This window comes from Cheilinus undulatus, linkage group 20 (genome assembly GCF_018320785.1).
Source record: "Cheilinus undulatus linkage group 20, ASM1832078v1, whole genome shotgun sequence".
Lineage (NCBI taxonomy): Eukaryota > Metazoa > Chordata > Actinopteri > Labriformes > Labridae > Cheilinus > Cheilinus undulatus.
Window position 1 is genome coordinate 20,079,204 of NC_054884.1, and position 12,485 is coordinate 20,091,688.

The 12,485-nt window shown below is 39.7% G+C and overlaps 1 protein-coding gene across 3 annotated transcripts in view; it reads right to left on the reverse strand.

Moving 5' to 3' along the window:
- svild (supervillin d) overlaps positions 1-12,485 on the reverse strand; it is a 68,118-nt gene that overhangs the window by 20,182 nt on the left and 35,451 nt on the right. For 2 of the 3 annotated variants that reach the window (XM_041815390.1, XM_041815391.1), the window contains 4 exons: positions 11,714-11,769; positions 7,578-7,672; positions 4,090-4,180; positions 1,309-1,808 (listed from right to left, as the gene is read on the reverse strand). In XM_041815390.1, coding sequence (XP_041671324.1) covers positions 1,309-1,808; positions 4,090-4,180; positions 7,578-7,672; positions 11,714-11,769 — 742 coding nt within the window. The remainder of the gene's footprint in view (positions 1-1,308; positions 1,809-4,089; positions 4,181-7,577; positions 7,673-11,713; positions 11,770-12,485) is intronic. The other variant, XM_041815392.1, reaches the window with a different exon arrangement.

Genomic DNA, 12,485 nt, shown 5'->3' on the forward strand with positions numbered 1-12,485 from the left:
AATAAGTTATCTTTCCTCCTACTTTGAGAGAATAATTAAACTGCTTTTGCCATTCATCTTGGAGACATTTACAAGAAATATAGTTACACTTGATCTTCACTTGGTGCTACTAGGTCACAGGTTGACATTTTTTTAAACTTATAACTACTGAATTTTAAATCTGTAAAACTCATAGCTTACTGCTTTCATTTTTATGGTGCTTGACATGGATTTTTGCTGAGATCAGTATGCCAATATTTACAATTTCACTCTAGCCAATATTGATATTTATACTGATGGACCATGTAGTTTGTGACCTAACACTTCAGTCCCATAGCATACTTTAAGTTTAAGGAAAAGGATGATTAAAGACCCAAAACTCTACAGATGTATTTGTACATATGGCCAATTTATGGCTGATAATAAGAGCCGATATATTGGTTGCAAATATTGGCTGAAATCTTCATGTTTGGTGATACAGATAATTTCCTTTTAAGCTAATATCTGATGATACCACAATCATATATATTATCATGCTTCCCTACTGTTTTAAATAGTTATCCATATTTTTTGGGTATTGATTCGAAACCAATACAATAGATACTTCCACAAGATTTTCCCAGAGGGTAAAAACATTTAAAGTGTCCTTCTGTGATGATTTCCATTGCAAGCAGCAAACTCAGTCTACAATATGCAATTTAGGCAAATGTAGTTTCGATTTTTCCTTATTACCACTATGGTAGCTGAGCTCTTGGAACATTGGCAGTAATAAAGGACACACCCACAGCCCACGGCCTTTATGACTTAATGAAAGAGAAAAGCTGTTAAAAAGCAGCACAATTAGCCTGGCCCCTTTCACTATGTATCCCAGACCTGTTATTGCAGCAAGACGGCTGCTTGCAGGTTTTCAAAAGTGTCTAGTCTGCACTTGGAGAGAATGTGGATACCTACAAAAAGGATCAAAGGCCTGCTGTGCTTGGACTACTAACGCCAGATTCAGCATCCAAGGTTGATACTTTATGCTGTGATGTTTTACTGTTGCAGTATGTAGTTGGTTTACAGAATGTAATTATTTTACTTTAGATATGTTGTCTAAACACAATTTTGTTTTGTGTTTAATTAGATGGGAAACTGTATGCCCAGGATCGCCACTAACATGTATATAACAATGTTGACAACTTTTTAAAGGAAAAATGGTTTAAAAAGTGTCTTACACACTGGGTTTTACAATATTTTTTCATTGCCGTATTGTTTTAATTCAGTGGAAGTTTAGCGCCTACACTGAGACCTCTACAATACTGTGTGCTTTGTTTGTGTACATTTAATGACCTCTGTTTGATTGAGGAGCCCAGGCTTCCATCCAAACTGCTCTCCAGCTCCTCCACATCCTCTGACACAGATGAAGTCTGCTCCAGGCTCTCGTCAGGCGAGGGGCTGCGCATCTCCTCAAAGCTCCCTCCGCTGCTGCTCCCCTCCCTGTGCCGTGCATCGATGCTGAAGCTCCCTCCATCTGTGAGATCCTCCATGAATGACTCATCCTCTCTGTCACTCTCCCCATTCACCTCTTCTTCTAACTCCTCTTCCATTTCCTCCATTTCCTCCTCCTCCTCACTCTCCTGGTGGCTGAGGGTGATGCTGCTCTGGCGGGCTGGCAGCATGGTCTCAGGCGACGAGCCCTCGCTGTGGTCTGACTCCAGGCTAGTGGAGCGGCTTTTTTTAAGGATTCCCTTGATGCCCTGAGCCCCTGAGTCTTGGCGCTGCAGGGAGGAGGGCTGGCAGGAAGGAGAGGGAGGGGGGGAGATGTCTTGGGTCTTGCTGGGGGATGGAGGCTGGTGTAGAAGAGAAAAAAAGTTTTTTACTACCAGCCATTATATTTAGAATTCCTGGAAAAGACAGGACAAACATTTTCACATTTATACTCCACATAAACAAAGAAAAGCCTGTGCTTATTGCATTTTAGAGGGAACAAAGACTTTATAGTACTAAATCATACACACAAACACATTCTCCTGCTCTGGATACTACTGTTTCAGCCTTTCTAATCGATTGCCATGATGAAACGAGTCAGGGAAGAGGATTAACAGAGGTAATGGCTTCAAGGGAAAAAAAGTGATTAGGGCATCACTTGTTTTGATTCCAAAAACCAATTTTTACTAACCTGACACACCAGATGGATGTGTTTCACACATCCATCTGTAAAAGCTTCAATAGGAAATGTTTGAGAAAAGGCAGAGGATTTGAAAAAAACTCAGAGTTTGATTGGGTGAGCGTTCTGTCTGTCACATCTCCACTGGCCAATCAGAGCAACAAAACACATGACATAGTCGCTATCAAGCTGTGCGTGCGCAGCTACTCAGGAATAACGTGAAACAAGGTGACTATAGACATGTAAGTACTCGACTTTTGACGTTTTTGAAAAGAAAACAACTCACTGCTGTTCTTTTAACAAAGAAATGTCGTCAAGTTCTGATAAAACTGGCACTTTAGCAGCATCCACCCTAATCTCTTCCTCCATAACTGCACTCTTGCTTCAGCTTGTTTATGTCACAACTCTGCTGCGCCTGAAAGTACTGCCCCTCGTCACTTTCTAACCGGGCCCAAATGGTTCAGATGGGAGCTTTGCAAGATGGATTTGCCAGTGAAAAACAAGGAAACGGGTGTATCCATCTGCTTTACAAGGTTAGGTTTTTACTGTTACAGTGTAATTTTTGGGTGTTTTCTTGTACTGTAGTGCCTATACTAGTGCAGTATGGTGTTTCAGATGAATGGTCTATGAATGTTGTAAATATTGGCAGAAAATGTATATCTGCCAATACCCATAAATAACTTTCTTGGCTGAAATGCTCTGATAACAATATCTGGATGACAATAATAGAACAACAAAAGACTAAAGCCTGAGATAAATACATTACAATTCAAGTTAACAATAACATATTCCTCAGCAATGTTAGGGAGGTAGATATGCTCTATAGAGACAGAAAAATAAGTTGGTAAACTCTACTTACACCACTGTGTGTAATGTCAGTTCTTTCCACTGGCTAACAACCATCAGACTTGTGGCAAACACTGTATTGTATTCTTAACTTTAGGTTTCTGTCAATAGTAGTAGATAAACTACTTTTTTACAACAATGATGTTATAGATCTTAATTTTATCTAAAGAGAAAAATCTATGAGTCACAAAGTGCAGAAAAAAGGGTGTGTCAGAAAAAAACCTTAGGACATTTTATCCTTGGTTAATTAATCTGAGAGGCTTGTTTGAACATCAGACGTTTGCCTGTTTTTTTTTTTTTTTTCAGAAACATATAGAGAGAGCAGTTAACAGAAAGCACATGCTCCACTCAATGTAATCACATTACTGTCAAACAAAAGCTTTGTGGCCAAAATGTAAAACTTTAACCCTTTTGAGAATGTGATCATGCTTCAAGAGTACTACTGCAGTAAATTAAATTAAAGCATACTAGAACCACATGATCATGCCCTTTTGTTTGTATTCTATATACTGTGTCTTAGGTGAAACAACAGCAGAGCAGACATCCTGCTGACAGGTAAAAAGGTCACAGGAGAGCGCTGATTTAGGAGGAGATAAATAGAGAACCAGACTGTGAGGCCGGCTGGGTGTGAGAGTTCAACGCTAACCAGGTGGTCGATCTAATAACAAACAGAAGGGTGTATAATGTGTGAGGGGTGTATACAGTATGTATGCATACTCTGATTCCATGCGAGGATCAGTTTAGGAACAAGCTGACGTAATCACATTTTATCCACATGAGATTTGAATGTGAGTGTTTGTGTTATAACTGTACATCAGTGACTGACATGGATACAATCTACACGTCAGCTTCAAAACACAAACCTAAGCAAAACCAGATCCAGAAGGTGAATGGAGCCAAAGTTAAGGTGAGTAAGACTTCTGGAATCGGCTCGCATGTGTTGCTAACAGTTTTTACAGAACTGCAGAGGTGGTCAAAAATATCGCCTTTCCATACACAGTTTTACATTTTACCCTAAAGAGCTATGAAAACCATGTGACATTACATAACATACTAAATAGCCATACTATACACTGTTTCATGAGATCTTTAGTATATATAATAGGAAAAATACTCACTTTATCTTCCTTTACAGTCGCAGCAATTTCCCACTGATCCTTCCATGACTGTTCATCTGTGGCCTCTTTCTCCTCCATTACTTTTCTTCTGCTGATAATGGGGGAAAAATTAGGAGGAAGACAGAAAAAATAAGTTAAGCATGTTGGCATCAACATGATGGAATAGCAGTAAAGAGCATGGAGAAAGGGGAATTTAAAAGAGAATTAAAAAACAATTAGGGTGCTAAGCACCACGATTACACCATCAATGATACATATATTACCTGAAGTCAGGTACAGTCAGCATTTTTGGTGTTTATTATGTGAAATAAATGCAAAAAGTGTGCAAAAAGAAAAAAAAAGGACCAGAAACACAACCTGAGTGACTTTTTGGCTGCTTCTGAGCATAACTGAAGTGTAAGAGACTTCTAAAGAGTGGGCACCACAAATTGAAAAGCACAATCTCCTTCAATTTTTAAACAAACTTACAGGACAGGACAAAGAGCCTGGACAGCAGACCTGAGAAGTCTGCTGAGGATGTACTGTAGACATGGAGCAGGTCAGTGATACAATATATGGACAAAAGTATTTACCCACTTGCCCATTACACCAAAAGGGATTGTGTTGACACTGTATTTAAATACATGTACTTTTGTATACAATTTGCCCCCTTTTGCAGCTATAACAAATTCCACTCTTCTTGAAAGGCTTTCCACAAGATTTTGGAGTGTTTCTGTAGTAACTCTGCCCATTCATTCTGTTGAGAATTTAGGAGGTCAGGCACTGATGTGAGAAGGCCTGGCTTGCAATCTCTGTTCCAGTTCATCCCAAAGGTGCTCGATGGGGTTGACGGATGGATGGATGGATGACTGAAGAAAGATTTATTCAAGCGGGTGAAAAGGGATTACAGTAGAGAAGCCATATATAAAAGCATGAATAAGCATTTGAGACACAACAGGTTTCAGTCTGGCATGTTCGTTAAATGGCAGAAACAAAAATGTGCCAGGTCTTAGGTCTGCTTGAGCGCCCCCATATGATATGACATAACGCATTGAAAAACTGAATTAAGAACACATGCCTGTGTGTCCCCTAGGTTTATAGCTCTGGGGGGGCAGGACACCAACAACAAGAATCATGGTGTTCACGTGATTACTTTAAATTCCAGCTGTCAATATGAAATTCTATCCATCTATCTATCTGTCTGTCTGTCTATCTGTCTATCATTATTTATTTATGCATGTATGTATGACAGGGTTGGAAATTAACTTTTTTGCCTTCCTATCACATCAGGAGTAACTTTAGAACTGTATCATACCAATATTAAGTGTAAAGTTTATCTATGCTGTGAAAAAGGCCTCCCCACATGCAAATGAGTCTGACATCTAAAAGATTCTACTAATAAACAACCAATACAAATTATTTAGGCAACTGTTTATTGTAACATATAACATATTTATAATAGGTTAGATTATGTATTTTGGTAAATGTTCTTTATAATTGATTGTTCTCCACTGACTTTATCTACTCATGTTCTCTCTCTTCTATATTATTATTCACACACATGCATGTCTCCGTCTCCTCCTGTTGTCTCTATGCCTGTGTGAGCTTTTGTCAACACTCCTTTATTTATAAAAGGTGAAGAGTTTCTGCCTTAATCTGCACGTGGACAAGGTTTATATAGGAGCGTAAATAACGAACATAAATATTGCTAATAGTGCCAGGCACTATGAGAATAAAAGGACAAAAGGGGCCGTCCATCAGTTTATTGATCCCAGAAGAACGACCCGCGGAGGGGCCATTCAGTCATAGTTTGTATAGGAACTGATCCCCTCCGGTATTCACAGCTCACCTGCCCCCACACACCTATGAGGGACCGTGCGGATTTCTGACTGCCGTGGTAAGAAGACCAGGAAGGAGCTGGTGCGGACATGAACCCACTGTCGCTGATTCTGACCACGTTTCCCAGTGGTTTGCAGCGTTGTATACAGGGTATGCAGTATTTTCCTGCATTACAAGTGTCAGACTAGTAGCGAGAATTTAATAAATTGTGCGCAATTGCTGCAATCTCGCGCCGAAATCCGGCACTCGTTTAACTATCTCAGACATAAAACAAGCGGGACATCGGTTCATACACAACTTTAGAGGATAAATCAGTTGCATTGGAGAACTCTCTCTTATGATACTGAGCCAAAGCATTCCCTCACACATGTCGCTCTGACACAGGGGCTCTCTGCTCAATGAGCAGTTTACTCAGCTCTGCTCATGTAGTCAGAGGGAATAAGCAGAGAACCAGGACTTAGAAATTAAACACATTAATATAAACAAGATAAATAACTTTAGGCTATTTAGTTTGCTTAATAAAAGGACCAAGTAAAAACCTGCTCTATAGGAAAGTTATTCTTCAATGACTTCTGTTGTGATCTGGCGCTATATAGAAAAAAACAATTAAATAAAATTGACTCGATGTTCAAGGGGGACGGTGGGTGATGTTATAGAATGTAGGGGAAACACTGCATGCATATTAATAAATCCCAAAGGGTGGGAAAAGAAGATTGTCAGATTAGAGGGCTTGTTTTCTCAGGACAAGTCGAACGCTATTAATGCCAGGATGGGAGTACTTTTAAGTTGGATGTATTTACAGGAAAGGCAAAAGAGCGCTGGTTCACCCTGACTTGACACAGAAATCTGACAAGAGGGCTGGTGGGAAAAATTTTACATAAAGTAGGAAACATACCCAAGGTTTCAGGGTATGTAAGCTATATTTCCAAAAACTGCAGAAGACACTGAAAGGGTTTTTGGTCCTGCTTGCAGGGGGCGTTACTGAAATCAATAAACTGTGATTTGTAATCAGTGGTCTGAGACAGCAAGATGATAAAGAAGATGAATTAGCCAATGCACCAAAGCAAACCCTGATAAGCTCAGTAGGTCCAGATCTCAATATTATCATGTCTAATGCAATGTTTTTTGACCTTTGGAGCTCAGCAACACCCTGACATATTCATTTTTCTTTGTGTTTACTTCTAAGCTTTATGTTTTTAAGTGATCCTTTTGTTTTTCCACACACTCTTTCACCCCCCCCTCACACACACATGCAGTCCAGTTTGGTTCAGCCTTTTTACTCTAGCATTTACAGTGCTAAGTACAGTGTGGCTCACAATGATGCAGCTATTAAATGTAGTATGGTTTGCATCAGCATGGCTGAGTGTTTGTGTGTTAATGTGTGTGCATGTGAAAGTGCATGTGAGAGAGTGTTTGGTATTATAGGAGCTCTGCAGGTTTATCTGGTTTATCTCTGCAGCTGTTTACATCATTACAGAGCCCTTTGAAATGCTCTGTAATTACCTCTGTGCTATGTTCGCTCATATGTGTACATGTCATTTTGTTTGTTTTTTCTGCTAGTGTTGAAGCATGATATGATACTTGTCAGTAGAAGCTTTTCAGTTTCTCAGCTTTCATGACTAATTCTAAGAAACTCTGATGTGATCTACAATTAATTCAAAACTCTCTACCTGGTGAAGAACTCTTCCTCACTGCTCATCAGCTGATGCTTCACTCCATCGTTGGCACATCGACCACTGCCTCCATCCTCTGTCCCCTCCAGGTCCTACAGACGGACAAAAAAGGTGACTGTTATCTTTAAAGGTTCAGATTACGTCTGACAGATACCCTGCTGAAGTCCTACACGGCTGTTAAAAACAAAACCCTGATAAGGGAAGTGAATGAATGAATGAGGCTCCGCCCACACCTTTAAGTACAGCAGTTAACCCTTGCTTGAGCTCCAAAGAGTTCAGGAGTGATTGTGCTAAAGCAAAGATGAGACCACCTTGAGCACATACTGTAAAATCTGAAACACAGAGGACGACTGCTGGAACTGAATTTTCCACATTCAAATAAACTGCCCTCAAGGGAGTCATTGTGGTTTGTTTTTGAAAACTTTTTCTGACATCTTCTAGTTTTAAAATATCCTCCAGACATAAAAGATGACATAAAACTTACCGTGCTCAGAGTAAAAGTTTGTTTCTGTTACACTTTTTCCACTAAATAATCAAATTACCTGAAGCACCTGAGCTGGTAAACAAAGGTTGCAGGTGAAAAGATGAGTGTGGATGTAGCGCTATAAGTGGACTGTCATTATCCAGGTTTTGATTTGTTATATTTCTGAGTTTCTCTAATTTTTTCCTGTGTTTATTCTGTGTACTTCATGTTTCTAGTGTGTTTAGTCAATCACCTTTTGTGTTTCATTATTTCTTGTGTAGTTCTAGTATGTTTTGTAAATCCTTTTCCCTCCCTGTGTTTGAGTTTCCCTCCTTATGGCTGCCCACCAGAAGTCTTGTGCCCCTGTGGGCAGCCCCAGGGCAGCCCACCTGAACTCTCTTGCTCCTCTGGGCTGCTGCGGGGCAGCACACTTGAACTCTCCTTCCTTCTGGGCTCCTGTTAATTAACCCAATTAAAAAAGAAAATTTAAATGCAATGTCTTGTTATGTACTTGTTTGAGACTTTATAAAAGTACACACAGGGTGAACTACACAGCTGTGTGAGACTTCTTGTTCGTAAACACTTCAGTGGGACCCTGAGGTGACCCACTGACGATAAGTGGATCTCCAGCTCTGAGCTGAGAAATAGTAATCAAATGTTTCTTTTTTCCCGCACAAAATTACATACCAACACTTACACAATTAGAGAGCTCTTCCACACAGGCTGATCATAAAGAGGGGACTTATTTTCCTCCCAGCGTGAATGCATCAAAACAACTCTTTATATACTCTGGGAATTCAATTAAGGAATTCAAAATATAAATGAGCTCTCTGCAGAGGTCTGTACATTTTATTGCCTCCATCCGTGCAGCAGAGCAGTCATGCCGTAAGCTCCTCTCTCCAGCTGGAGACAGTGACTCACCAGCTCTCTCAGTGTGGACTGTGGAGGAGAAATGAGTGATAAGGGAAAAGTGATGACAGCAGAGGGGGGGATCTGTCACTGTGGATGACTTTCAAGTGAGACATCTTAAAATAACAAAGATCTGGGTCAGAACAAAGGACAGACAGAGAAGAGAAAAGATGTGTGATTGTGAGATGGCCTTTAATGTTTTCCCAGCAGGTTTCTGGTTGGAAAAACTTGCTGCCATCTGGGTTCACTTGGCCAACCTTGGCACTGCTCCTGCTCTGTTAAGACCAGAGCAGCTATTTACATCCAATATCATGAAACCTAACCACTTGTGATACTTAAGCAGCCTGGGAAAGAGCGATAATCTCTGCATTTTTAAGCACACATGTGTATATCTCCCAAAAGATTCAGGACATTATCAAGTTTTTGTGCCTGGATGGATCTTACAGCTCTCTGGATTTCTTTTTTCCCACCGCTGCTTGAAGACCTCTGTGAATTGTGTGTGAAGTCATGGCTTTGGCCAAATGTGCATCCAGGTGCAGGACGGCTCAGTGTTGTGTAAAACAGCTCAATTTGTTATTAATGGTGCAAACTTCCCAAAGGGGTTGAAGTGCAGACCAGCTGCACTGGAATGGACAAGCAAGTAAATAACTGTAGAAAAAATTAAGATAGAGCATCTGTGGCATCATTCATCGGTTTAATGTATGTTTTGAATCTTTCGCTTGGTTAGGAGTGAGCTGTAGGCCTTGGAATTTAAAGTTAGAGCCAAGAGAGGTGGGATTGGATTGAGCAGAAGTGAATAGAGCTAGACAACTGTCGTCAGGCAAAAACATCATCACCATGACATCATCGTCATGGTTCGGAATGGTAATTAAACTAAAACACAACACAGAATTTCCTTTTCTTAATTGGGATCTTAAAAACTTCCCTTGAACACATAGTGTAAAGTTCAGTATCTGCTGGCCGTCAGGTCTAATAAGTTTTATTTTTACATTAAAAACACCCCAAAATATATTAAAATAAAAAAGCTAAATAAGTGACATCTAAATTAAAAATAATGCTGCAACTGCCAACTAAAAGGTCTTCAAAAAATAAAGATACTCAAATAAATTTTGCAAATAAAACATTATTTATTTTTAACTATATACTGACATATTGATACCTTGTCCTCTAATTTTCCAATTTCCCAGCTGACAAAGAACACATCATCATATAACACCTATCCTGCCAATTTCAACACAGACATCAGCAATGCATTACTTTTTTAGCTGATGGGACCTACTTCAAAGTTTGGGAGCCATCTGAGGGGATGAATAGGTTGGATTCAGACTGGAATCCAAGGACAACTGTTACCAATGCTGACACAGCTGCAGACATGACCTAGTCCCTCTCCCTCCACCCCTTTCCCAAGGCCGACATTTGTAGGTACCGCATTTAGGTTTAATCGGATTCACAAAACCAAATCATCAGTTTTATTAACACAGAAACCTTAAATTAAGTTCATTTAGGGCTGGTGAGACTTTCGGTTGAAAGGTAAAGGATTGCATTTCTTTATTTTGGCTCAGTTAACTTTAACAGAGTTTAAATCCCGTGTTCTCAACAACTTGTGTTTTTGCAGATAAGCTGCTTCAAAACGAAATTGCCAGAAAGAGGCTGTTAAACTTCCAAAGGGATCTGTGTTTGCTCTCTTTTTTTCTCCTAGTCACTGTGACATTCATGTGGTGCCATTTCAAATGCTTTAATTGAGCTGATGGACATGCGGTCTTGTCCTCGTCTTTGTCCACTGTTGTATTTGACACAAAGTGAAACAAAGTGTTCCCAAACAGAAAACCTTCAGCTGGGGAAATTCAGACTTTTGCTGTACTTGTGTGGTTGCTAGGACAGTGTGGGTTGTGCTCCTGGTTTCCTGTCTGTGTGTGAGCTTTGCTCCACATGTATTCATTCGGTACATGTCTGTACCTTACAAGAGGCCCATAACAAATAAGTACGGTATGAATACATGTACCTTTACACCCTTAATAAAATATATTTTTTGAAATAAACACAAGATACTTGTGGCCTACAGAAATGAAAAGCTCTCAGAGAAGAAGTCCATCATCCAGGGCTGTCAAGTGTGATCCCCCCTTCTCCCGTGTTTCATTCACTTAGTCCACCAACACCTCCAGAGAGCTAAACAATAACAAAAACAACATCTCCAGACATTGAGGCAAATAAGACATTGTGTCTTTCCAGGGGGGAAGCGCTACACTTACAAGGGTTTAGTTTAGCATGTAGGAGCAGCTGTCAGTTTAGCCTCGGCGAGTGCACACAGCACTAGAGAGGAGCATCTATACTTTCTTCAAAGTATGTTGGGGATGTTGGCAAAAGAGCAACATGAATGAGAAAACTTTGGTATTTATTTTTTTCTTCCTTCAGTCAGGGCCCTACCTTCATCTTAGCAAGCTAGCTCCTCCTAGACCAGTCAGTTCACTAAGAGGACTAATATCAAAATTACATTGAATCACCTTTAAGTCATGGTTATAGAGCAAATAAGCCTCTCAACATGATGGGACACCATTGTAATTTAATCTGCTTTTAATTTTAATTTGTATTGAACAACTGGTAAGAGAAAAAGACATCACGTAAGTGTTGACTATTACAAAGAAATGCATGACAGAAAACTCTGTTTAAACTAGAAATTGTTTGCACTATCTCGAAAAAAGTTTGAACTGTTAATTGAGTTTCCAGCAGTTGATGTCAAATGAGCTACTTTGCAGTAATGTACCTTAAAAAGAGATGTCTTGGCAGTCCTCCTAGCTTGTTCGTCAGGCTTCTTTTCACCTGGAAGGAAAACAAGAACACAAAGAGCATCTGTAAAGACAACGGTGAAAGAAAACATGCTCAAACTATGCAATTAATATCATCATTGTGGTACTAAATGATCAGTTAGGGTGTAAATTGGCAGAGTGGGTTTTGTATCAACTTAATGTATTTTTGACAGTTTAAGGGAGAACATACATACACACATTGGCATCTTTCCAGGTCAAGTGGAAGTTTTTCATGCCTGGATGACTGTTTAAAAATGTGGACATGAGCTCTGACAGGATATACCCTCATTGGCTTCACTTTTACTTCTATTAAATCTATGTCAGTGAAAGAAATTAATTTCCTTTTGCCTCAGGTTAAATTTGAAATACATCTGGGCTCTTTTTGGATCCACACAAACCATGTCAAGTTAAGAGGTAATACTGAGATAATGGACAAGTGTGTGTTTGTGGGAGAGAAAGACTTGTATTCATGGGAGTTGATAATCAAAAACAGCCCTGGGAATATAATCCTCTAATCCAAAACAAAAGGAAACCATTAAATTTAATGATACTCCACAATAACATCAGCAAACTTAAAATCCCTCTGAATGCCTTTTATTGCCTTCACAATGTAATGTTTTAAGCCAAAGTTTTCCCCTCCTAAGAAAACAAAGAAGCAAATCCATTACAAATAATGGCCTGTCTCTGAAGAACTCCCCTTCTCTAGTGGAAACAAAAACACTCGGGGAA